The sequence below is a fragment of the Sminthopsis crassicaudata genome, chromosome X (assembly GCF_048593235.1).
Source record: "Sminthopsis crassicaudata isolate SCR6 chromosome X, ASM4859323v1, whole genome shotgun sequence".
NCBI classification, from domain to species: Eukaryota; Metazoa; Chordata; class Mammalia; order Dasyuromorphia; family Dasyuridae; genus Sminthopsis; species Sminthopsis crassicaudata.
In genome coordinates this window covers 46685951-46713697 of record NC_133623.1, presented here as the reverse complement: position 1 = coordinate 46713697, position 27747 = coordinate 46685951, and the positions used below count along the sequence as shown (strand labels likewise).

The window sequence follows — 27747 nt, the reverse complement described above, 5'->3', positions numbered from 1 at the left end:
TCTTTCCTCCTATGCCACCCCCCCCCACCCCTAGGCAGCAAGCAATCCGATATAGCTTATAGATGTACAATCATTTTAAACATATTTCAGTATTTTTCATGTTGTGAAAAAAAAATCAAAATGAGGGAAAAACAAGAAAGTGAAAATATTATGCTTTGATCTTCATCCAGAACTTAGTTTTCAAATGTCATATTATATGTTTTCTTGTATTTTTTTTTTTTGTTAAATATTTCCCAATTGTATTTGAATCTGATTTGAGCCACCCTTGGGAGTGCCGTGGGCCAGAGTAGGCTTTGTGTATGACGCTTCTTACTCTAGTCTAACCTCTCAACTGGGGTCCACAGAGATGAAGCAGCTTGCCCCATGTCACAGGGCAACCGAGCAAGCTGGGCTATAACAATGATTTTCTCACTGCCTACCTTACAGGCTTGCAGGCCAGTAAAGTAATATCTGTAAAGCGCTTTGGAACTGCTAAAGTGTAACAGCCACTTCTACTGAGCTTTTATCGGGCCCTGAGCTGTTCCTTTGCAGTTTATTTTCCAAGACTGTTTTGGACTGAACCATTAGTTCGGGGGCTGCTGAAGCAGGCACTAATTAACGTACTTACATGTGTCTTTGATGAAAGTGCAGGATCTTGCTGTCTAAGCCAGCCTGGTTAGGTAAGTAGCGGTTTTGTTCCAGATGCTTCCTGTCTGTTTCTTCATGAAAGTCACCCAGCTCCGCTGGTGGGGGCAAGAGACAGGGAGAAAAAGTAAGAGAGAGAGAGAGAGAGAAAGCCACGTCCCGGTTGATGACTTAGGCCATTTCCTCTCCTAAGAAGAGCCCCCTGGGAGGCTGCCTTAGAGTCAATCTCCTGCTAACCAAGGGCAAAGGCAGTGACTGGCATCCCAGACAGCCTAGACATCCTTGCTGTGGATCAATTCTGACACCAAGGGAGTCTGGGCTCTGAAAGCCCAAGTCCTATTAACACAAACCAGACTTTGAAATGTCAGTGGTTCAGTCAAACCTTGTTATTTGAGGATTATTGGCTCTGTCAGATGTTTCATGCTTTTTCTCTGCCTCCTCCCACCTCAGTTCTCCTCTTGACCTCCACCCCTTTCCTATAAGATGACAGGTCAGCCAAAAAAGCACAGGCCATCCTAGCCTTCGTCCACAGCTAGGAAAGGGATCTCTGGCCTCCGCCCTGGTCAGATCACACCTGAAGGACTGTGTTTACTTCTGGACCCACATTTTTCTTATGGGGGAAAGGACAGATTAAAAAAAAAAATTTAAATGTATTTTATATTTAGCTTTTTTCACATAATATCATTCTATTTTTCCCCCTCTCTATCACCACCACTATCACTCACCCCATGAAAAATAAAAAATACATATATTAACAACTCTTGTAATCTCATTCTGCTTCCCGAGTCCATCATCTCTCTGTCAAGACCATGTTTCATCATGGGTCTATTGAAATCATGCTTGGTCACTGCATCAGAATTCTTAAATCTGTCAAAATGGTTTGTCTTTATAATGCTATTAACCGTATAAATTATTCTCCTGGTTCTGCTCACTTCACACTTCATCCATTTATGTGTTTACCCAGGTTTCTCTAAAACCAACTCCCTTTATCATTTTTTTCTAGCACAATAGTATTCTCTCACATGCACATATAATGTGTTCAGCATTCCCCATTTGATAAGCATAACCTCAGTTTCCAATTCTTTGCCACAACAAAAAAAGAGCTGCTATAAATATTTTTTCTATGTATCAATGGATAAATACAGTTTTCTTAAGTACCTACTATGTGCCTGGCTCTTTGATTTCTTTGGAGCACAGGCCCAGGAGCAGGTATCCAAGTCAAAGGGCTTGCAGGACTTAGGAAATCTGTGCATAATTCCGAATTGTCCTCCAGAGTGAATGGACCATTCTCAGCTCCACAATCCCTCCAGCTTCTTTAAGTTTCCTTTTTTGTCATTTTTGGCAATCTGATAGGTAGAGCCTCAGTCACTTTAATCCGTTTTTCTCTAATTATTTGTCATGTGGAATCTTTTTTTTACATATAGCTAATTGATATTCTGGGCTTCTTCCTTTGAATACCACCTGGTCATATCCTTGGACTATATATCGATTGGGGAATGTGGGCCCCACATCTTTGAAAGGACACTGATGTGAAGTACCCAGAAAACCCGGGACACTGAACATCTTCTAGATTTTGTCACATGAGGCTTCACTGAAGGAACTGGACATGAGTTAACCTGGAGAAAAGAAGACTTGGAGAACAAGATGGGGGTCTCTAAATATTTGAAGTGCTGTAACATGGAAGAGGAATTACACTTGTCCTGCTTAGCCCCTGAAGCCAGATCTATGAGCATTGGGTACGAATTAACAGATAAATGAACTTAAGAGGGGTAAAAAGAAGAGATGCTTGTTAACAGTCAGTCAACAACCAATTGTTAAGAATATTTGGAGACTGAGGACTTTGTTTTGAAGTCATTTCTATGTCTTAATCTCTTTGGGCTTCAGTTTCCTTCTATGTAAAAGATCCCTCAAGCTCTATGTCTATGATCCCAAAGTCTCAAAGAACCCCTCTATATCCTCCCCAGACTAATCATATCCCCAGTTTCTAATTCCTTGAACTGTATGATTGTCATGTGGCAAGAACTTGAAACCATCACTCTCCTGTAAGCTTTCCTTTGGATGCTCTCCACTTTATCGATGTCCTCCCTAAACAATGTCCTACACAGAACTGGGCACGACGTTCCAGATGTGGCCCAATTGGAGCAAAGAGCAGGGGGACCCACCGTCTGCCTCATTAAGAAGGTGAGACTTCGAAGAGTACCTCAAGGGCCAATTCCAATGTGAACAAAAGTTCCTTCCACAACATCCCTGAGAAATGGGCATCCAGCCTCTGCACCTGAAGGCTTCTAGAGAGGGAGACTTTTCCTGGTCATTAAGGCCAAATGGATCTCTCTATGTAACTAGACACTATATATCTCTTAAGTGGGCTAAGAATCGATGACATTTTTGATTGCCATGTCATCTCCTTCCTCATCCACCAATCCTCAGATTGCTAAGATACCCCCCAGCCCTACCCCTGCCAACAGATCCCTGGACAAATAATCACATGTCCCTAAGCTCCTGTGGAGGGGTAAAGGCAGGTGCCCCCCATAACAGCACAGATTCTATATATATAGCAAGCAACCTTTGTCCATGTGATATTCTTATCTGATCCTCTGTTCAGACCAACAAAGCAGCCGAGTATGAATTATCCTTCTGAGAGAGAAAACAGAACAAAGGCTTCTATACTAATGGGAGGGCAGAGAAGTATAGATTTAGAGCTGGGACACAGAGGTCATTTGAGCTAATCCTTTATATTACAGCTAAAGAAACAGAGGCCCCATGCAGACAAGTGATTTGCCAGGATTTGAACTCAAGCCCTCTAACTAGGGGTGTGTGGGTGTGTGTGTGTGTATGTATTTTTCCACTGCATCACAACTTTTGTTTCTGGAAGTCTAAGATTTTAAGTTCTTCCTTCCCATTTCTGAGTCTTAGTTTCCCCATCTGGGAAAAGAGGGTGGTGGGGAGTCCCACTGAATTGAACAAATATTTATTAAGTGCCTACCACGTAAGAGGAGGTGAAGACACAAAGATCCAAACTGGCACAGTCCCTGCCTTCAGGTAGCTTAGAATCTAAATGGGAGGGGTGGGGGTGGAGGTGGGGGGTGGTGTCTAACATGAACACAGTAATGGGTAATAAGTATAATACAGTCAGAGATATACTGGTAAATGTTTAAGCACTTTAAAAAAAAAGTTTGCAAAACACTTTCCATCTGTTATCTCAGTTGCTCTTCTCAACAACTTAGAGACAAGGAAGCAAAAGCTGAGAAGACAGTGATGTGTTCAGAGTGACACAGCTAAAGAGGCAGGATTCAAACTCAGACCTTCCTGACTCTAAGATTGACTCTGTTTACTCAGAGAGGGGACACATCAGTACCTGAGAAGTTACTGAGAAGTAACACGGTCTATATATAAGGTTGGCACTGGCACCGAGAAAATCACCCGTTGCTCTACAACATCCCAGCTCCAGGACTTCGGCTACGTCATTAAAAGTCTTGGTACCTTGGAAAACTCCATCAGATTCTAAGTTACAGAGAGGTTGGTGATGGTTTCCCCACTGGGAGTTTCTGAGGAACACTGATGAAAAAACAGGGTGGGGTCAAATAGCACCCACTTTCCCAGAGTCACCATACAGCTTAAGGAAGCTAGACAACATTAGATAGCAATTATACAACTACATAGCCAACTAGGATGACGAGGATTTGCTTTTCTCTCAAGAAATGAGATTTTTGAGCATTTCTTGCAAACTGCTATAAGGAACCGAGTTGAATTTTGAGAAGAAAAATTGGAAAATGATTGAATGCTTCATCACGCCAGCCTCTAGAGGGGACGAGTGTGTGCTAAGGTGCCATCCCTGTCAGGTCGGGATTATCTGGGCTAACACAGCTAAGCAGGGGATAACTCAAACCAAAAGACAGGGGCCAAAAGCTTTGGGCAGCTCAGCCTGTCTGCGGTCAATTTATCTCCTCTCATCCAATTCAGTTTGGCTTAAGCAAGTAAGACGAAGGACTTTAGGTGGCTTTGTTTCTCAGGATGAGTCAGATCTGACAAACAGGCCCTGAACACTGCTGTCTCCTAGAGATGGGGTCTTGGCAAGCAAGTCTCTTACTTCTGTGGGACTCAGTTTCCTCATTTGTAAAATGAGGTGACTGGATGAGATGATCTCTAAAAGTCCCTCCTAAAACTCTGGCCATAATTCTATTAAACAGTTACGAGATTGAAAACCGAGGCGGTGCAGGGGGAAAGCTCTGGCTCCGCAGTCAGAACCCTCTTCTCATGCTTACTGCCTATGAGACCTTGGACAAGCCCCTTATGCTCACAGGGCCTGTGAAATGAGGGGCAGGACTAGATGGCCTCAGAGATCCCTGCCAGCTCCCGATTTATGGTTCCTGCACTTCAACAAGCAATAATTTCATGAGTTTGCTTAGTCCCTCCATCAATACAAATCAAAATCTCTATGACTCAGGCATGGGCACCTAAGTGGCACTGTGAATAAAGCTCTGGAATGGGAGGCAGGAAGACTGGAGTTCAAATCCTACCCTAGATGTAAGTGTGACATCCTGGTAAACTACTTAACCTCCCTGAGCAAAATAGGTATGAGAGCACTTATGCCCCCTCTCTCCCCCGGAGTTAGTGAGACTCAAAACAGACAATCCTTGGTGCTTGGTAAGCCTTATGGTGCTACATCAGTTAGACAGTTTTGGAGACTTGCTTTGTCTGGGATACTGTGCTACTCTCTGAACTTTACCGGGCTGGATCTTAAACAAATCCCCTCTGGTCAATTGTAGGCCCACATGCAAAGCCTTTGAAGGTCAGTGAGACCCATTAGAGAAGCTTCCACTTGGCTGGCCTACACTTTGAGAACCCAAGTTCACCTCCGTGATGAAGGACAGTCAGAGAGGGTAGAGCTTAGATTAATAGAGAGAGATGCTTCCCAGAGTAAGACATACTACCTAGACTCAAGTAAGGAGCTTCCCATCATTACATGTCATCCCTCTGGAAGATGGATAGGGCTTTCTCCAGGATACTGCCAAGGACAGTTATGGTCAGGAAATAGGGAGCCCCTGAGCTCTCTTCCAGCTCAGAGTGGCCGAGATCCCCTGGATGTGGTTGATGTTCCGTTCCCTAAGATGCCCTCTGAATCCTCCTGCACGTTATAGGGGGCTGGCCACACTCCCACTGTTCGTGCTTACCTTGTAAGATGTGAGACACCAGTAGCGCAGTACAGTTATCACTGCAGGGAAGTCTTCCTTGGGCCAGATCCTTCTTGATCTGAAGGGCAAATAGATACCTGCATGACAGAAAGCAGGCCTCAGTACAGTTAGCAGGCAAGTCCCCCAGAGAAAGTGACAACAAGAACACCACTTTGTCCCTTCCCAGAGATTCAAGCTGATTTGACAGCAAGCAATATCATGACCCTGGGCCTAGGAGGCCAGAGATCTAGCTCCATCACTATGTGTGACAGTGGACAAATGACTTGCCCTCTCTGGGCCTCAGCTGCCCCACGTGGGACAGGGTGGGTTAGTCCCTTACAGTGTTGAAGAGGACAGTAGGCAGGGTCACAGTCTGCGTGATTCTATGTTCTAGGGTCTTCTGTTAATAATACACATTTCTAGCTGTCTAGAGATTTGCTCAGCACAATCCTTGCCAACAGCCCTCAGAGTGAGGTAGCCCCGGTTTTGGTTTTATTTTATTTTTTTTAGCCCCATTTGACACATGAATAGACTCAGGCTCAGAGACAATAGGTTTGGTCCAAATTCACTCGGTCAGTAAGTGAAAGAGCTGGGCTTCACACCTGAACCTTCTGACTACAAGTACAGTCACCTTCCTGGGCTGCCCCACTGGCATATACAGCAAGACCTGGCTTCCGAGGTAGAAAGGACCAGGTCTCAAGGCCAGCCTCCAGCCCAGGAACTGACCAAATCAAAACACCATCAGTGCCCTCAGGAAACTCTCTAAGTAAGGTTGCTTTTACCCAGGGTTCCTAGAACATTTTTTTTTTTTTTAAATAGTTAGGAAATTGAATTTCATTGTAACCGATTCCTTTTATGATTCCATGTTTTAGGCACTTAAAGTCATTATCCTGAGAAGGGGTTCACAAATCTCAACAGACTTCCTAAGGGAAACATGATGCAAAAGGGACAAAAAATTCCTGTCTAGACCTAGGAGTCGTGGGGCAATTGCTGATATGTATTGATGGCTCGCTATACTGATGAAATGACAAGCCACAATCATCAAGTTACTAGAAAAAAGCTCTACTCCTATCACTTCTTGCCTGTAAGCACGGCCATATTCCCTGCAAAAAAAGCGGGCTGTGTCAAAGAACGATCTGGAAATAAGGTCTGTGGGCCATGCCCTCGCAGGCTCACATCAGCAGATAGATGACCTTTGACCCACACATTTTAGCCCATGCTGTTATAAGGATTCTAGAGCAAAGGTTTCTAAGCTGGGATCGTGAACTTGATTTTAAAAATATTCTCACAACTGTATTTCAACGGAAGTGGTTTCCGTTGGTTTCTAGGCTCGCCATGTTGGTGGCAACCACACCTCCTCACTATCTCCATCTCCCACATCCAAGCTGCAGTTGCCAAGGCCTGCCCACTTCACCACTGCAATATCTCTTGGAACACACCCCTTCTTCTCCTCTGACCCTGGCACCACTCTAGTATGGGCCCTCATCGCCTTACACCGTGCTGGTAGGGCTGTGTGCCTCCAGAGTCTCCTCACTCCATTCCATCCTCCATTCAGCCACCAAAATGATATTCCTAAAGATCATGGCTCCACTTTACTCAGAGAACTGCAGACAGTGTTATGTACATTCACAAACATTACTCTGAGGATGGTCCACGTTCTTCACCAGCCCACCCAAGGAGATAACCCAAGGGGAACCAAGAAAAGGTTAAGAATCTCTTATCTAGGAAGTCCTTCTTTCATTGTCCACAATTGAGATTTGGGTCTGTTGATCTCTCGTGAGGTTTGTTTGGTCTAGTTTGGCATAGTGTCAAAAGCGTGAGACTTGGTATCAGCAGACCAAGATCTGAATACGTTTCCCACACGCATACACTTATTGACTGTGTGACCTTTGCCAAGACCTTTCCCTTCACTGGTCCTCGGTTTCTTGCTCTGAAGAATGGGGTAGACTGGACTAAATTATTTCCAAGATCCCTTTAGGCTCTAACATCTGTGACTCATGGTACATGTTGGGATTCATAAAACTAAATCTTGGCTATCAGCACACATGCACATTTTCCTGGGGCTGTAGTTTTGTGCCCAGCAGTTGAGCCAGGGGAGAAAAGAAGGAAAAGATTGTAGGAAAAATGGTTTTCAAACAACTTTTCCAGAGAACAAGTAACAACTTTTGAGGCGAGAGTATATTTCCACTGGCATTCTGAATGGGGGGAACTGAAGCAGCATACCAGATTCTCACAGCACTAAACTTTAGATCAGACACCATGGCTTCTGGTCTCCCCTCCGTGTCTTACTACTGATCTTTGAAAGAGTCATTTCCTCTCTCTGGACCTCAGTTTCTTCATTTGTAAAATGGGCATAATGATAATTTGAACACCTGACCCCTAAGGCTGTTATGAGGAAAGTGCTCTATAACTGGTTATTAATAAAGATAATAACCTTAAAACATCCTGAAACATAGGCCATGATCATTGGGAGCTAAAACTTGATTAGACATTACTAGAGAAAATATTTTCCAGAAAATGGAAAATGTATGAGACAAATCTAGCTCACTGGCAGCTATTTGTCATCAATTATTTTCTCTCCCACCTGTTGATTTCCCTACATATCTACGGCTTTCAAAGTCCACAAAAATCAGCTTGAATCAGAGAGAAAATGGGATTTTGTACAAAAAAAAAAAGGTCACCATCTATAGGGTTGCATAGACAAGATTAAGGTTTGCATGCCACCCAACCAGGTCACTTAAGGTGAGGCAATTGGAAACATTCTCCCCCGTGTACCAAAGATGGCATATGCCTGCTGATCCCTGCTGCTGGTAGGCACCCGGTGCTCATGTCACTGTGTGGTCACTGATACTCTACTCCATCATCCCCTGGCAACCAAAATGAATGGGCTCCCAACTTAACATCCCACTCCTGAATAACTGACCTCTGCGGCAGATGTCGGGTATAAAGGTCACGAGTGTGGCAGTAGCAGTAATTTAAGGGGAGAGACGAGAGACAGGGACCAGGACATTCTTCCCTTCCTTTCTTCCCTCCCCACTAGTGACTAACTCCAAGTCTTCCATTCATGCAATGACATCAGCACACATAAGCAAGTACATATAATAAATACCTTGTCAGCTCATCTCTCAGGTGTCCAGGATCCACTGGGAAAAATTTCACCATAAATTTGAAAAGAATCTCCTTAGGGTCTTAAAACACAACACCTTCATAAGTTTAATTTAAATGCCAATCAAGAACACTTAGATAGCTTTACACAATTATTGTCCATTCTCCCCCACCAAGCCCCTCCCCAATTCAGGCAGTTTTCTCCTTTTTAGATTTCACTGAGGTCAAATTCTGATCAAGACGGGAGCTCCGAGAGGGCAGGCACATGACTGAACTGTACGCACTCCAAACTTAACAGTCGAATTAACGCAATGTTACATTTCCCCAAGAGCTGGACACAGTGCTTAATAAGTGTTGGATGACCGGATTAAGGTTAAGAAATCAGAATCGGAGCATCCAAGAACTAGAAGGGAATTCTGAGTCCAACTGGTAGCTGAGCAAGAATCTCCTATGGTAACATCCCCGACAACTAATTGTCTAGCCTCTGCTAGATAAGGTGAATCCACTCCTTCCAGCTCTGATTAGAGGCTATTTCCTTACATCAATCTCTCTTTCTTCAACATCCTCACATCATTCCTGACTCCCCTCTCTGGAGCCAAAGGCCTTCAAATACTGCAAAAGGTCATGTAACCATATCCCCTGTAAATCTTATCTTTTCTTTAGACTAAACAATACTAATTCCTTCCACTGAGCATCCTATGCCACAGGATCGTAAGGCTTTTCATCAACTTGATTCTCAACACTCTAGCTTGGCTACATCTTTGCTGAAATGTGGTGCTCGGGATTCAACATCTCCAGGTGGAGCCAGGCCACAACAGAAGTACAGCAGAATGCTCATTTCCTTCATCCCGGAAATGTTGAGATAGCATCAGCCCCTTTTTTGGCTTCCATTCAACACTGCAGACTCAGTCAGCTTGTGGTCCACTGCAATCCCCAGATCTTTTGTTCATATAAGCTCTTACATAACTATGCCCCCACCTTCTGGACTGTATTCTATTCAAGTTGACTGTTGGAATAAATGTTGAATTTGACTTCTATCCTTGAGAATTTCATTTCTTCAGTTTGGCTCATAATTGGAGCCCGAAATCTTTTGTGGGCCACTAGTTAGTGCTGTGGATAGAGCACCAGGCCTGAAGTCAGGCAGACCTGAATGAGTTTCTTACCCTCTGTTTGCCTCAGTTCCTCAACTGTAAAATGGAGGTAATTACAGCACCTATCTCCCAGAGCTGTTGTGAGGGTCAAATGAGATAAGAATTTGATAAGTAAAGCACTCAGGACAATGCCTAGCACACAGTAAGTGCTAAGCAAATGTTAGCTGTAATCATTAGCCATTATCTGTACCCTGTTGGCAAACTTCTTGACTATCCTTCCTAGGAGGGTGATCCCTCAAAGGCAGGCAGGTATGTTATCTAAGCTTTCATCCAAGTGATTAACCAAAGTAGGGAATAAAGGTATCAAGCACAAATGCCCAGAGATGGCTCCAAATCGGCACCAAACTTTAACGATCGCTCACTCTCTGGGGCCATCCGCTCAACCAATTCCAAATCTACGTCCCTGGACTCTCATCTAGCCCACATCTCCCCATCTTTAGCACTGACACAGCAGGAGAGACTGTCCAATGTTTTGCTGAAATCAAAGTGAACTATGTCTATAAGGTTCACCTAATTTTACCTCCCATATCAGTAACTGTCAAGAGACGAAATGAAGACAGGCCAATGGCAGTCGTCATTCTGGACTCCACGTTACAATTGGGGCGCTCCTTCCTTTTTTTAAATATTCTTTGTGCTAAGCTGAATTTCCTCTTTTCTTAAGCACTGTGTCTTTGCCCCAAAGAGGACACGGCACGGTTTAACTTGGGGATGACGGTGGGGAGGGATAGAAAGACTCACGTTCATAGAAATACTAGTGCATTGAGGTTTGCTACCCAATTCATTAAAAGGATTCATGTGCCTACCCTCTCCCTTGGCCCATTCCCCAACACCCCATTCCTTAAGCTAAAGGATAAAACCCAAGTATGGATAACACAAGATTAAGGCTATCACCACAATTTAGGAATCTGTAAGAATTTTTTGTTGCCACAAACAACCAGCACCTCAAAAGTGACATGGGGCAGTTACTTCCACAGCTAGCTCATGGTCCCAGAAAACACAGTAGTAGGCCAATCTGCTCTTGATTTGGGGAACGTAAATCTTAAAAGGTTTCCTAAAGTCTTACCATTTGTGAGGGAGATTGTTTCAAGGGGGAAGGGGAGACAGAGAAGAATTCCTCCTACGGGAGCGGGACTGGACATTCCCTGAGGTTGGTGACGTCTCTGAGATGCCCCAATTCCATGAAAAGCACAAGTGCGCACTTTGCTCAGAGAGCCAACAATTGCCGGGTCAATTCTGTGGGTCTCACAGTACTTATGGCAGATGAAATAAGATGGTCTACCTCCAGAGTTCACTGGCATTCAGAAATAAGAACCAGCTCGCTGCCTGGAGGACCCAAGAAGTGTGTGGAGAAGAGAGGGGACCATCTCTCCGGCAAAGGTCTGATTTCCAAATCTAACAGGAAGACAGGACGGCTTTGACCTGGCCTCAGGGTCCATTCATCCACTGTCTACAATCCAAACCTCTTCCAGCAAAGGGCAAATGGATTTTCAGTAAGAAAGCTGGGTCCCATTCAGGTTGAAAGATCTGCCAACTGGCAGAGCATTTGAACATAGCTCTTAGGTTTCTCATACACTCAGCCCAGTCCAGGACAAATAGCACAGGTTTCCATAAAATCCACCTGATGCCTCAGAGACTTCAATAAGAGCACTCACTTTCACATCAGGGACTTGGGCAACTAGATCTGGTCACTGAGATGGTTTAAAGTCATGGGCTCACAGGATTTAGAGCTTGATCACCTAATCTAGTGCCTTCAATCTTGAAAAAGAGGACACTGAGCTCCAGGAGGGAGGCAGGCACAGTAGTAGAGACTGTTTGCCACCACTTATCCCCTCCTGCTTTCATCCATTTTCAACTCTGTCTCCTCTAGGAGTCCTCCCTAATCCTGAAACTAATCTCACTCTCATTCTCTTCCTCTCACCTCAGATTCCAGGATCTTACCTGCTGCTTTCTGGGAAACCTCAGGCCCTGCCTCCCTCTCTTCTTCTGCTCAGCCCCCTGACCTAGACACCAGGCAGACCTGAAGAGGCCTGAGAGATCACCTCTTTATAAAAAAGAAAAAGTGAGGACCAGAAAGCTCAAACCAACTTGCCCACAGTCACAGAGCAACTACATAGCAGGATTGGGATGCAAACCCACTTCTTCTGTTGTTGCTGTTTTTCCCCATGTCCCACCTGCAAAGGAGTTGTCTAATGGTGTGACACTTACTTTTAACTTGTTTTGTTATAGGCTTTAGAAGTTCCAACCAAACCTGTAAGGGCAGGAATTAAAAAGGTGGTTAGAGCATAGTTCAGGTACATATCACACACACACACACACACACACACACACACACACACACACACACACACCACACGCACACACAAAATAATTAGCCTATCATTAGCTTGGCACTTTGGATTTAAAAGCAAGTTTGAGATTGGTCAGTGTCCAAAAGGTGACACAAAGTTCCCAACCTTGCCTGCCTCTTTTGTCCTTTCCCTGATGATAAACATTGTTAAGAAAAGCCTCCTGATTATAGGTCCGAGCTCTCAGAATTACTCCCTTGCCTCCGTATCGATTACAAAGAGGTGGCAGAGACTCATTTCCTGAGTTGCCACAGATGAATAATGAAAGCAATTTGGTTTCCAATTAAAACCTATGACCTATAAATGGCAGCATTTAATGAATGAACATAAGCCTCCAGGGTAAAGTGGCCAGATGGCAAAGGTGCCCATCAGTGACCCCAACTAGGAAAACTTGGCAGAGTCAAGCCTGGGGCTGGGGGTATGAAGGAAGACCATCCTCTCTTTCCCTTAGGAATCACTGGGAAGGTTCAGACCGGGAAGGGAAATGGGGATTGTGAGGGTATAGCTACTGGTCAAGCTTAGCTTACCAGGGAGACTTGGCAAATTCCCTCTCTCCCACAGACAGAAAACAACTAAGTTTTAGCACATAAATAATACTGTCTCTGAGCAAGAGGAAAGAAGAAAGGAATCCTGCTAATAGCTACTTTTTTTTTTGGTGAGACAATTGGGTTTAAGTGACTCACCCAGGGTTACACCGCTAGAAGTGTTTTTTTAAGTATCTGAGACTGGATTTGAACTTAGGTTCTCTCCAGGGGAGGTGGTCTGCGCACTACAGCGCCGTCTAGCTGCTCCTCACAGTAGGTACTTAACGGTTATTTGTTGAATGGACCTGAATCCACTTTCTACTTGCTGAGGGTAGATAGTTTCAGGGACAGCAAGGAGTAGAAATTGACATCCCATGTTGGTGTGACCACTTCTCCCCATTGTTCCCGGGCCTTAGCCGACTCAAATCTCAAGCCCAGATTGGGCTCTGCCCCCAGGAACATTGGCACCAAACCAACTTACATTGTTTCCTGACTGACTCCGGAATTCTAATCCAAAATATTCTTTCTCCGCCAAGTTAAGGTGACAGCAGCTCAGGTTGAACAATGCTTTCCCAGAGGACTTTTGCTAAAGCAGGAAAAAGAGATGGGACGACAGTTATAGTCTCCTGAGGGTTTGGCACAGCTTGATTTGGCCATGGCCACACAGAATAAACAATATGAAGACCCATTCTTGGGGTTGCTGTTGAGGGATTTTTCAAGAGATGGACATGCTCCATGCCATCTAATAATTACCAGCTTTGTATTCCTGGACAAAACATTGAACTTTACTGAACTGCAGATTCCTCACCTGTAAAATTAGGTGACTAAAAACACCGAACTTTCAAGAGTGTTGGAAAACTCAAAAGGTCTAATGCACATAAATGCTTTCCAAACTTTGGAGCGCTTTCTTCCCATCATTATTCCAGGTGGCTCCCAAGAGCAAAAGTTCCATGAAGACCAGAACTGTTTGTGTATCCCCTGTACCTAGCATGGGGCTTTGCACACAGTAGGTGCTTAATGAATACCTGCCAGAGTTATTTTAATTATATTATGGTGACTGCTGTATACAAGCAAAGGTCACCCATTTTTTTCCAGCAAAGCCCTTGCCAGACCCAAGTCCAAAATTGACAGGGAACTTTAAGGCTATATTCTTTCAGCTGAGTTTGGCTAAGCCTGAAGCTTGGCAGCAAACGCTGCTAAAGTCCAGGGGCGCTTGGTGGGGAGCATGATGGGAAAATTGGCTGCATGTTGATAGACTGAAAGCCTCTAGTTAGGCAGAGGCTCAGGGTTGTGGCCCTAGAAGCTTGTGATGCTTAAGGGTTGCTTTCATACCATAAATAACACAGGGCTTGTCAGGGGTGCAGTTGGAATCATGATGGTGGCTTCCATTTCTCTAGAGCTATAATTAGAGCTCAAAACAATCCTGGAAAGGAGAAAGCACAGGCAAGAGTCTTATTCTAGAGGGAAAGCAGAGGCTCGGAGAGTTTCAATGGATTGTCCAAGGTCAAAGCCGGGTCACCTGCCTCCCCCGTGTAAGATTTTTGTCATTCTTCCAAACTGATGCGGACAGTAACTCCTAAATGCTCTCCCCCTCCCCATTCTCAACCTTCCCAGTCTTTCTTCTTGCCTCTTATTTTTCATTTCTCATATAGATTTTTGTGGAAGCAAGGGAACATGTTCCAGGGTGGAGATACCAGGAACTACATCACCCAGAAGGCTGTGCTTCCCCCTACAAAGTCAGTAGCTGTCAGTGGGCTCCATATAAAAGGAAAAAGAGAAACCATTCTCTCTCCCTCTCCCTTCATTGAGATTGATTGCAGCAGTAGACGCTGGAGATACAACAAGGAAAGTTGATAGTATAAGGGTTGTTTCTGGCAGAACAAAAAACAGCTGCTGGAGAGATGGGGGAAGGGGAGAAGACAGAGAAACGGTCAGAAACAAGGCGAGACCTGGGAGAGAGAATCAATTTGACATAGGAAATTCCAACGTCCAAGAGGACAATGTCTACCAACCATTGCACCAAGAATGAGAGAAGTTCTCAAATGGGTCTTGAAAATACTTTCAAGCACCCAAACACTTAATGCTAAGTTTATATGAACTCTGTCCATCTTCCAAGAGACTAGAAAGTATGGGGATTGTTTGGGAATATTAGAACTCATAATTTGCTTTGGGCGCTGGCAGCTTTTTTTAGATACCTACCAATATATAGAAAAAAAAACCCTAAAATAAACCCCAAAAATCCTAGTAATGGTTCCCTTCACTGCTACAAAAGTTAGCCTTAGCTGGACCTAATACTCCAAAATAGTCTTACACAAATTCCTAAGTTCCTTGACAAGTCTGCCAGAACCTAGGGCAAACCCCACCTCACCTCCCACCTTAGCGCTACTTCTTTGGTTCAGAATGCTTCTAGAGTAATCAATCAATCCAATCTACAGCTCTAGAGCCCCCATCTAATGGCCACACCGCTGCTACTCATATTTCAAGCATATAAACAAAACAAAAAATACATTTACCCAGGAGAAATGATAGTTTGCCTGTATGGCATCCATATCCAGGAGGCTGCCAAGAAGATTTCCAGCTACAAATGTAATCCCTTTGCCTTCCCTTCATCCCTTCCCTTCAGCACCAGGCCACCCAGAACCCATGTAGGGCAAGCCAGGTGGTGGAAGAGCACCATTTTGCTTTTTCCTCCTTGCCCTATCCTTGGGCTGCCCAGACCTCATCTATAGGCTGCTTGATTTACTCATGCCATCCGGGTAATTTGGAAGTGCCAAACTCTGTTCCTTCCAGGGAGATAGAGAGCCATGTTTAATGACCTACCCTGCCCTCTAAATTTGAAGGTCCTTCAACTTTTACCCATCCTGCTTCGAGAGCTTCCAGACCTCAGCGTTATCATCCAACATGTGTTACAATCCCAACCTTCCTTGGGCCTTGATATCTACCCAGGAACTACTCCCTGAAGACTTCTGGAACTTTCCATCTACCCTACTGCTCACCTTTGTTACGTCTCATCTTCCCCATTAAAGTGTGAGCTCCTTGAGAGCAAGGATTATCTCACTTTTTCTACCTGTATCCCTACTATTTAGCACACAGTAAGCACTGATATGCTCTCTTTCATTCATTCATTTACCCCAACTACAGTAAAAGCATTTGCCAAGCTAGATAGCAACAGTAGCAGCACAAATAAGTAAAATCAGTGTCTGTACATCCCCTCACAAAGCACTTTTGATCTGTAGTCAATCAAAAATCATTTATCAATTACCTGCTAAAAGGATACAGCATAGTACAGTTCAAAGAACTCAAGACAGTTGTCTCTCTCTAGTTCAAAACCTGGCTCTGCATTTACTATCTGTATGACCTTGGGCAAGGCATTTAACATCTGGACTCCCCCTTTCCTCATCTGTTAAGTGAAAGAGTGGGATTACATGGTTTCCATGTCCCTTCTAGCTCCAGATCTACGATCTGAAAAGTCAGGTCCTGGCTGGGAAGACACAGGCAAAAATGAATAGTCTCTGCTCTCGAGGTTTATATTTTATGAGGGGAAATGCACATGCACACACACACACACACACCAATCCATGCAAAGTAAATACCAAATAATTCCAGGAGGCTAAGGGAAAGGTACCATGATGGTAACACACCAAGGGAGCTGGGAACTCTAAGAAATAGAGCTGAAAGAGAGCATTCTAGGCATGAGGGCCTGTATATTCTGTCCCCACCTCCCAACTGTCTATTTCTATTGAGGATACCACCAGGCTCCCAGTTTTACAGCCCGCCATCCTGGATTCCTTCTTACCCATCTTCAATCGGTTCTAAGAAGCTGTCATTGTTTCGTCCACAGCATCGCCAACCTCCTATTCTCTTCACTCCCCGGCTATCCTTCCTACTTGTTCTCAATGACTGTAGTAGCCTCTTTCGTCTCCAATCCATCCTCTATGCAGGTGCTGTCACAATCTTCCTGAAAGCACAAGCCAGGCCACATCCTTCTACCTCTAGAACAAGCTCCCTGGCCAGCCACGATCCAGCTCCAGCCTACTTAATTCCACTTGACTTTGCATCACTCACTTGCACAGAATTCAGACAATTTGTGGGAAACTTTCTTAAATGTGACCTATCCTCACCCATCTCCATGCATTTTTTGCTGTGGTTTATTTGTTTGTTTTTTGTTTGGGGGGCTTTTCTGGCAAGGCAACTGGGGTTGGGTGACGACTCCAAATCTATAATTTCCCAAGGAAGAAATGTTGCCTTCTAAGGTGTGGAAACATAATAGCTGTTACTTCTCAGTCTAGGCAAACTTTTACTTACTTTCCCCATGCTGCTGGCTCACAAGGCCTTCTCAGGAAGGCCCAGGTCTCACTAAATCTCAGACCTCCTGCCTAGGAAAGCCGCGTGGATATTGTATAAAATTGGGAAGAACAACCCATCCTTATGTTTGAGGGGGGGGGGGGGGGGGTGCAATTACCATGCCTGTATCCGAAAGACCTGAAAAGTGACAGTGTAATAATAGCTTTCTCAAGACAGTGCTCCCAAGTCTTCTGGAAATTGCTAGCTACTTGGGGTAATTAAAACAATTAGAATTGTTTGTTTCTATGAATGCTCTAGCACCAAAACCATGTGAGCTTGATGTGCAGCCACAGCCTGCAACTGGGAGCTAGAATTCTTCTCTGAAGAAGCAAAACATATTTGTATCAATGCATAAATATAAAGGCATCCAACCATTCTCTTCCATGACATGGAAAGCCAGAGCAGAAAATAATGAGATTCCTTCACTTTGCAGAGAGGAAAAAGTCTTGACCACCATACTGAAGTATGAAAAAGTATACTTTTTCCCAAGATAATATATATCCCAAGATAACTGAAACAAAGAGCTAATATTGGGACAGGGTAGAGAGCCAGAGAAAAACAAATGCTGCCCAAGTTCCTTCTTTGGAGTCACCCTATTTTCTTTACATTCTTCCCCACGTCTTCTAACTTTATAATTTGTGGATAAATGGATGGCTAATCTTCTCCTTAAATCTGGACTCTTGTTGCCTAGCTTCTCCACCTCAGCTCCGATTCTTTATTTCAAATCTAATAGGTGAATAAATGACAGGTAGATATATGATCAATAGACAGATGATCAACGTAGCATCTATTAAGTGCTTAGTGTGTTCCAAAGCAATATAAAAACACAAGTAGGCAAGGCAGTCCCTGCATTTTCAGCAGTTGTATTCTATCCCTTTATCTCCCATTGCTTATCCCACTAGTTTGGCTGTTCCTCCTCCTCCCGTACCCTTCCCTCCTTCCACTACCCTCCTTGCCAGGAATGTGAACAGCTGGTCATCCCCAGCCGGCCTCACAAGGCAGCGAAATGTCAGCAGCTAGAAGCTGCTCAATTCTGAGGGGCCGCTGAAAACTCTCAGAGGGAATCATCAAGATATAACACTTCTGAAAAGTTCAGCTGCACAGGGAACCAAGAAAGCAAATCTATTAAGGTTAGCATGGAAAATTTGTATTGAAAGAACAGAAAACCCATTTTTAAAGAAATCCTTAGGAACGTATAACAAACTATAATGAGATTGGGACAGTAGAGAGAAGGGCTTCAGTACCCTTTGGAATTACACGTATTTTAGGATCTAAGTATAGGATTAAATGAACCACAGCACTTCATACTCCTTGGGAAAAGAACAGCTCACATGACCAACCATCAATGCCATTCTAGCCATCAGGAACCACAATCCCTCTCCCCACCCCCATCTGGAAAGTAGTGCCGGCCCTGGGCAGGAATTATTTTCAAAGTCCCTGTTGTGCAAAGCCTTTGGCTCGGTATCAAACTTCATTTTGGTTGCCTGTTATTCAGTCCTGTCCTCCATCCTGGTGTCTCTCATCCATCGCCCAGCTCTTCCACTTGGGCCTCTGATCCTTGATTTGCTGGGGCCTTCAGCAATTTTCCTACCAGACTTCTCCGCTGGTACTTGATCTTTTAAATTCTTTGTTCCTCTTTGAAATTGATTATCTGGCTATTATTTTAGCTCTTGGTCCCCTTCCCCTTTTCCCTGGGATCTCAATTTACATTACAGTGGAAGGCCTGCCACAAAGCTGGGGACAGGACTTCTTAACACCTCATCTGTTCTCTGGGCACTGGCACTATGTAGCAACAGATAGCAGAGGCCAGTACATAATCCACAACTAAATCCAACTTAGCTCATAATATACTAAACTTAGGAGGCCTTTAGAGGCTCACCCAGTCCAATTCCATTTAATAAGCAGGGAAACTAAGAGCCAGGGAGATTAAGTGACTTGCTCTAGATCACATATATACTAAGTAGGAGGATTTCAATCAAGACCTCCAAACTCCCAACCTTGTGTTCTTTCCATTTCACTGACTGCATCTTCAGTTCCGAGAAACCAAATATTCACGTGGCTAATCCCCCGACTAGACCAGAATTTTCATCTCAACTTTGTATCTTTCCCAGTACTTAGCACAGGGCTCTGCATATAGAAGGGGCTTAACGGTTTGTCAACTGAATGAGCAAAACAATGAATGTCTGAGCTGGAAAGGACTCCTGAGGTCAGCCCATCCAGTCGGCCTTGTACTTCAGCAACTATTTTAGAGAGACTGAAACTTCAAAAAACACCCCCATTGGGTCCAGCACAGTATCCAGATACCCAATCCTCCCTGATCTTCTTCTGGGAATCATTTGAAGTCTGCAGTTCAGAAATTTCCTTAATTCTTTCTTGAACCTGTTTATATTTTCAACATATGCTTAGAACTGGAGATAATGATTCCAGGTGTTTATTATATATATAGTGGGGAAATACAGGAAGTTCTCCTAATTGCCTGAGACCATGCCCTTTTGGGAATGAACTGGATAAGTCTTCCAGGATTTGGAAAATAAATCTTCATCATTTCCCTTTCGTCTCAAAACCCTTTGGCTCCTTTCTCCCAGTCTCTCCCATCCTCCTGGAATCTGCCAAAGAGGCAATGCTCCAATGTCTCCATGTAGACAGGGGATCCATCCCCAGCTGTCTTCTCTAGCAGACTGTATCATCCTCCTTTTCACTACCTACTGGTTCTCTCCCTAATGCCTTCAGTACCCATGTGGATAATGTATAAAACTCCAGTTGATCTTCCAATGCTTGGGAGGGGGGGAAAAAAAAAAAATCAACTTTACTAGCTTCTACCTTCCTGTCACCAATCACAAATGACCTTTTCATTAGCTCTTGCCGGTTCTTATCCTTTTCAACATGGCTGCTCCATTTGGCACTGGTGACGCCCTTCTCTTCCTGGCTCCACTCTGGGTCTTTAGGAGACTAATCTCTCCTGGTTCTGTTCTTTATCTGCTTGACTCCTCTCTTTCCATCTCTTTTGCTGCCTCATCATCCACGTCATGCCTCGCAACTCTAACTGTTCCTCAAAGTTCTTTCCTGGTTCCCCTTACTTTGCCTACCCCACCAATAAGTTCTCATCTGGCTCATCAGTTCATCTCCATGAAAACAACATCAGTCTCTCTCCTGAGCACCAATTGCTTATTGGGCATTTTTAAATTGGATGCCCCAGAGACATCTTAGACTCAACATGTCTAAAATTGGACTCACTATCTTTCCCCCCTCAAGCCCTCCTTCTTCCCAACTTCCCCAGTTCTGTCAAAAACAACACCATCCGTCTCAGGTTGATGATCTCATTTTATCCTCTATTCCTCACTCCTTTTTGCCCCACATACCCAGTCAGGTGCCAAATCTTGTTCTCCTTTCTCACTATCTCGGGCATCCACTTTGGTCTACTCACACAGCTTTGCTCCTTTAGTTCAGATCCTCATCACTTCTCACCTGCAATAACGTCCACTAGTTTTCCTGCCTCGTCACTCATCAGTGACTAGCTAGCTAGTCTATCCTACACATTGCTGCCACTGAGTTTCCTCATGAGATCGTGTCATTCCCCTACTCAAACTTCAATGACTCCCTAGTATCCCCAAAATAAAATATCAACTCTGATTTAGTTTTTGTAAGTTCTTTACAACTTGGCTCCAACCTCTATTTCCTTCCTCAGTGGACACTGAGGACACTCTCCATCCCATACTCTGAGAGCTTGTAAAACTGGCCTCTTGTTATATATGCATGCGTGTGTATGTGAAACACATACACTCTCTATACTCCATCTCTCACAGACCATTCTCCAGATCTGTACTATTTTCCTTTCCTCACCTCTGCCTTCTAAGACTGATTTCTTCTTTCAAGAAGAAGCTCAATCACCACTTTCAAGGCTCTTTCTCCTCTTTCAATCGCCATTATCCTGTCCTGAACTACTAAGTATTCAATGACAGAGCTTGTCATTTTATTTGTATCTATTCTGTCTCTGCTCAGATATGGATTTGTCTTCTCCATTAGAATATAAAAGCTCCTTACAAGTAGGAATTGTTTCATTTGTACCCCTAATAGCTGACACAGGAGGTGCTTCATAAATGCTTGCTACTTACCTATTAGTTTTATCTACATAAGAACTAGAATCTATATAGCACTTTAAGGCTTACAAGGCATTTCTCATATATTATCTTATTACATTACAGATGAGGAAACTGAAGCAAGCAAAGACTCAGTGATTTGATCAGGATAACACAGCTAGCCATTCTCTGAGGCGAGATTTTAACTCGGTTCTTTCTGACTCCTGGATTCCGTGGTAGCCTGTGCTAGCCACCCACATATTCCACATAGGACTGTCCTCAATTCACAGGGCTATTTTGGTCATCTCGATACCAGGTCCCTTAATTATCAAGGTAGAGAACAAATATGAGTGGATTAGGAGTCAGGAATCAGTTACTGTGCAACTTTGGAAATGCCCTTTTCCCTCTCTGAAGCTACTTGAGTTTCCTCATCTGTAAAGATCAGTGTCTCTAGCATTTTAGAATTTCCCATCACTTCATTTTACAGACGACTCCAAGAAGGAAAGGGATGTGTAGAGACCACACAATTACCAGGTAGCAGAGTGGGCTCTAGACCTCAAATTTCCCGATTGCCAGGGCTGGGCAACTGCCTCCTCTCTACCCAAGCTGTTACCAGAGAGAAGTGAACAGGGTCTTATGACCATCCTCTTGCACCTGGCTTCAGCTGGCCTCGCCTCATCCTGCTGCATGGTAGAGTGCTTCCAAGGTCCCTCTTCTCCTGAAACATTCAGGGCAGGCAGGGGCTGGGTTCTGAGTTACCTAGGAACATCCTTCACCAAGCAAATTCACCCCCCCCCCTTCTTAGGGCTCTGATTATACCACACTCTCCGCCTCTTCAAAACACTTCAATATACATGGACTAAGAGGGAAGGAGAGGCCCATTTTAATCTGCAAAGGCAGGCAAAATTTATGGGGAAAAGGGCAGAAGGATGCACAAATCATTAGCAACTTGTACTAAAAAGCTGGCCCCTAAGGGCCCCTGACTTATCTTCTAGCTAGCTATTTACACCCTTCCAATGCCAGTTTTGCCAATACCTTTCTTCTTGAAGTGCTGAGGTTTAATTATTTGTGGGGGCTTGCATTAGCTGACTCCTTGCTATTTATGCCACAAAGTTTGCTCTTCCCTCGATGCTCAGCTGGGTACTTGCTGGTACCGAGCACCCACATTGTGATTACTGCTTTGAGCCCACAGCCTGACTGATGCATCTTAGTCAGGAGAGGGGCTGATAGAGATATTTCTTTGTCACTCCCCTACTCAATCAACTCCAGGGGCTTCCTGGTGTGTGCAAGATAAAAGATCAACTCTTCTGTTGAGCTTTTAAAGCCCTCTTAAAACCTGTCCCAACCTACCTTTCCAGGCTCATTAGACACTGTTCCTCCTCCCACACACTAATCCTCCCAAACAGGTCTTCTGTCTGTTCCTCACTCATGCCGCTCTATCTCCCATCCCTGTACCTTTGCCTGCAATGGACCCCTGCCTCATCCCTTCCCCTTCTTCAAGATGCAGCTGGGGTATCAATGTCTATAAGAAACCTTTCCTGGTCCTCCCAGCTGTCAGGAGGCCTGCCTCTCAAATAACCTTATATTTAACTACTTTGTGATTCTCTCTGTATGTTCTTGTTCATTTTGTATTTTGCTGCATGTATTTATCTTCCCTGTTAGAATCCAAGCTCATTTTTAACTTTAATCCTCAGCCTTTAACCCAGTGCCTGGCACACAGTAAGTGCTTAATAAATACATGTTGACTGTTCCGACTACAGGAGGGTTCTGGACAATTTAGGAAACCTGGACATACACACACACACACACACACACACACACACACACACACACACACACACACATATATCATTTTGCAAGGCTAGAAACTGATATCGTTCCAGGCTGCTGAGACCACCAAGTTCATCTTCGATAACTCAAAGACCCAGGACTTGCTCCCCGGAGTCCATCCCTCTGTTCACAGATCACCACCCATCTTCACCTCAGCAGCCAGCTTTGGCAGCTGCTGCAGTCCATGCTGACCACTCCATCCAGAAGGAGAGAACGCAGAGGAAGAGCATCACAAACCTCAAACCACAACTGAGACATCAATTCTGATTACTACAGTGACTGATGCTTTATAAAGCACTTTCCTCACAGGTACCCAGAAAAGTAGGGAGGGAAAAGTATCCCCACTTCTATAGACAAGGAAATTCAAGCTCTAGGAAAGAACGGGACATTTTCGGGGTCCTAATCAGCGTTAAAGCCTAGATCTCTTGCTTCCCGAGACCAATGTCTTGTTCATTGAACTATATTGCCTTTCCGAGAACCCCAGTGTGGCTGTGCTGGCCTTGGCATGCCCCTTGGAGTACTCTGGATAAGATGTGTAGGGGAAAAAGTCTTTGCTTAAATGCTTCCAGTCCCAAGGGAGTCCACTACCCAAGCCCATAAGGGTAAGGAGATCTAAGGGTTCGAATCCCACTGCAAATACTACGGTAGTTGTACAAGTCTGGGTAAGTCACAACCTTTCTTTTTCCCCCATCTATAAAGTGGGTCGTCATAGGGAGCCAATAATGAGCAACTTGCATTCAAACCTCTGAGTGCTATAAAAATACACTTTCATCATTACTTCATTAGAGGGTTCTTTCCATGGCTGGGCATCTTAAAAAGATGCTTCCTTTCATGGTCCCTCCCCTCCTGACTTCTCCCCCTCCCCCCCCCACCCCAACCTAGGGCTACACCCAGCCCTGCAATGAGAATCCTGCTACGATTACTACTTACAGCCTGGCTTCCCACAATGCCAGCAGGCTCAGCTGTGCTGACACCCCAATTGCTGGGTATCAAGACTCTCCCATTATACCCCAAAATAACAGCAGGCCTCACCATTTGCAAGAGGATAGCTGACTCGAAGCCAAGAGCTGGAGCAAATCAAAAGCAACAGAACCGGTGACTTTTCCCACAAGTGCCCATACTAGGTCTTCCCCATTAACCAGCTCCCAATGTCTTCTGTACAACAGGCTTCCTTGTCACTTCACATCAAAAGACTGGCTTTGAGCTGCCTGAAATGTCTATTCAAAACTTAGCCTAGAGCAGGTCTTTCTGAAAGTGGAGGTCTCCGATTCAGGGCCTGAAAGGCGAGACCATGTCACAGCCAGTAAATGGATAAAATACTTAAAAAGCTGTTCTCCCTCTCAGCCCCCTTACTTCATACTTAAAAGACTGCTTCCCCCCACACACACTTTCCATACTTAAAAGGCTACTTCCCTCTCAGCTTCCCCCCACCCAAAAGTTCCTTTTCTTTTTAATGACGTTCCCAGAAAGAATAGGAAATGGCTAGGCCCTATGATGGGAGTCATTTGCTGTGAAAACGTTCAGGTCTGTGGCTTTCCAGACGTCTTTCCACATAAAAACGATGAAGAGACTGAGAAATGGCAGGCCTGGAACTGCAGGCATCATACCGAAAACACATGATGCACATAAAAAGAAAAACCCATTTTAAAAGGGGGTCACCCACATAGCTGACCTGCAAGATGGGCCTCTATTAGTTGTGAGTTAATGCTTTCAAAATAAAATATACCTTTTGTATGATCCTAGGAAATCTTTGACTTAAAAAAAAAAAAATTATCTTTCTGATAATTATTATTTCAATTATCAACCATTAACTTCCAAGAAATCACAAGCCAGGCTACGATAAAAACAAACAAAAAAAATACAGCTTAACATAATGTTCCCTTCCTGACGATATTGGGAAATGACACCCAAAAAGATACAAATTGTCTCAAAGGACTGATGGTCTCCAATCGTCCAAAACTGCGTCAATAAATTAAGCTCAGTTCAACTTGAATCTTCCTCCTTGGTTTTTTCCTCTTTCCTAAAGCTCCCTGTATTTATTCCACTCTTCCCTCTTCTGATTACCTTTCTTCAGGGAGAGGGGAATAAATTCAATCTCTCCTTTTTCATGACCAGCGTCATCCTCTCCCCAATGCTTAGACAAAGGACACGGAATGACATCAATGAGAATAATCCCATCACTTACCGCTTGGATGCCCAGTCCAAACAGGTAACTCTGTGAAAGTATAGATTCCTCAAGCTGAAAGGGATCTTGGAGGCCAGCTTAGCCCAATCTATGCCAAAACAAGACTTCCCTCTAGGGCAGCCCTATCCAAGTGATCATCCAGTCTTTGCTTAGAGATTTCTTTTCAGTAATGGCCAACTCACTACCTCACCACAGCAGGCTCTCCATTCCATCATGGAACAGCTCCTACTCACCAATGTTAAGCATGCCTCAGAAACTATTCTTTGTTCAAGGAAGCAAAGTACTTGCTCTGGAGGAGTTTTGTGGAAAAATGCCCCAAACCCAATTTTAAATTAAATAAAACCTCCCTTTTCCCCAAAAGTACCATCTTTGAATGTTTTTTCCTGGGGACAACAATCACCTCTTAAGTTGGCTAATGAAGGTTAAGTGGTCAAATGGCCATAAGGTCACGCCTGAAACAAGGAGGACAATAAGGGGACTGCCACTTACATCCACCATGAAAATCTTCTGGGAATCATCCAGGAACTGGACTCGTAAGTGCAGCATTCTCGAAGAGGCAGGGGACTGCCAGCAGCCTGGGTGCTGTAGGTACCAAGTGAAAGGGGCTTCTCACTATGCAGCCTGTCTCCACTTAGGCTTCCCCCTTGCAGCTGGATGGAGCTTGATAAAGAAACCGCCCCTGGCACAGGGCACAATCCAGTTGGGCTGAAGTGATGTATGCCAAAGGAGGCCGTGCCAGAAATAACCCCGCTCGCTAGAGCAGCCCCCTAGACTTAGATGGCAGACAAAGAGGAAGCATTTCTTGCTAGGATACTGAGTGCATCCTTAAAGCAATCTCAGCGTGAAAATGAGCGTTTTAAAAGAATTTTTAAGCCACGGGGCATCTCCTTGATTTCAGAATTCTACACTGGAAGAACTGGGCAGATAGGCTTTTCTTCTTTATAGTGTCCGATGGGAAAGCAGATGGTAGTGACTAAAACTACAGGCTGACTTTGGGCAAGTCCCCTCCTTGTGTGAGGCCTCAGTTTCCCCATCTAAAAAAATAAGGTAGTTGGCCCTTGACTCAGAAAGACTGCTGCTAGGCATATGTATGTGGCTAAAATAGTGCTAACACTTAATGATTTCTCATTCATTAATACATCCCCAAACAAGTCAAAGACAGAAAGGCTCCACAAATACACACATTCACATATCTACATTAAGATATGGACGCATACTAGGGCAGCTAGGTAGCACAGTAGATAGGACACCAGCACTGTAGTCAGGAGGACTTGAGTTCAAATCTGGTCTCAGACACTTAATACTTGCTTAGCTGTGAGACCCTGGGCAAGTCACTTAATCCCAATTGCCTCAGCAAAAACAAACAAAAAAAGATATGTAAACACACACACACACACAAATATATATAAAAGCATACAGACAAGTGTTCATAGTAGTGCTTTTTGCAAAACAAAAAAACAAACTACAAAAACCCTAGGTTTCTATCAACTGGAGACTGGCTGAACCAATACTGGTATATGAATGCAATAGAATATTGTGTCAGAAGAACTGTGGAAGATGGAAAGATTAGAAGCAGAACCAGGAATAAAATGTATATAACTACAATAATGTAACCAAAAATACTAGAATCAAGCCGGATACTGTATCATGCACACAATACCATTCTATATGTGCACACTGTATCATTCTATACGTGCACACTATTATCATTCTGTACATATATATGAGGAAACATCTATCCTGCCTTAATTGGAGATGTAAAATACCATGACTGAAATGTGCCATGTTCAGTAAGATGCAGCTGCTATGTCCTTTGATTTTGCTTAATTCTTCTGTGTTATAAAGGAAGGTTGGGGTAAGAAACGATTGACGTAAAAATAAAAGAATCACACTAAGTGGTCTCCAAGGTTCCTCTTAGCTTGTATGTCTGAGGATTACAAAACCCCTATTAAAAAGGACATCATGTCACATGGCAGAATGTCAGTGTGAGTGATAAAAGAGCCCCAGACATAGCCAGCAAAACCTGGGTTCAAATTCCACCTTTGACACTTACTGGTTGGGTAATCACAAATACTTTTTCGGTCTTTGGATTAAAGGCTGAAAAAACCATGGTACAGAAATATGTGATTGAGGAGAAAGATGCCAATTATGAGGAATTCAGGGCTATATGGGAAGATTTGAGCGAACTGATACAGGTTGAAATAAGCAGAACAAAGACAGGGACATAATAATGCCTTCACATTTGTCAAAGTGCTTTATAGATATGACCTGGTACATTTCTGAAATGGACCAATGAGTGCTGAGGAATAAAAGTCTTTGATTTCTCAGGACACAACAGAATGAAGAGTTGTGTCTTAAAAGTAGTGTCTTGGGAACATGACAAATATGAAAA

The 27747-nt window shown here is 44.0% G+C and overlaps 1 protein-coding gene across 27 annotated transcripts in view; it reads right to left on the bottom strand.

Moving 5' to 3' along the window:
• FRMD7 (FERM domain containing 7) overlaps positions 1-27747 on the bottom strand; it is a 77412-nt gene that overhangs the window by 13342 nt on the left and 36323 nt on the right. For 13 of the 27 annotated variants that reach the window (XM_074277701.1, XM_074277700.1, XM_074277699.1 and 10 more), the window contains 7 exons: positions 25845-25937; positions 14253-14343; positions 13402-13506; positions 12257-12299; positions 8905-8983; positions 5796-5893; positions 608-722 (listed from right to left, as the gene is read on the bottom strand). In XM_074277701.1, the coding sequence (XP_074133802.1) occupies positions 608-722; positions 5796-5893; positions 8905-8983; positions 12257-12299; positions 13402-13506; positions 14253-14343; positions 25845-25873 (560 nt within the window). In that variant the 5' untranslated portion in view covers positions 25874-25937. Of the gene's footprint in view, positions 1-607; positions 723-5795; positions 5894-8904; positions 8984-12256; positions 12300-13401; positions 13507-14252; positions 14344-16716; positions 16879-25844; positions 25938-27747 lie in introns of all 27 variants that reach the window. The other 14 variants (XM_074277722.1, XM_074277719.1, XM_074277721.1 and 11 more) reach the window with 5 other exon arrangements.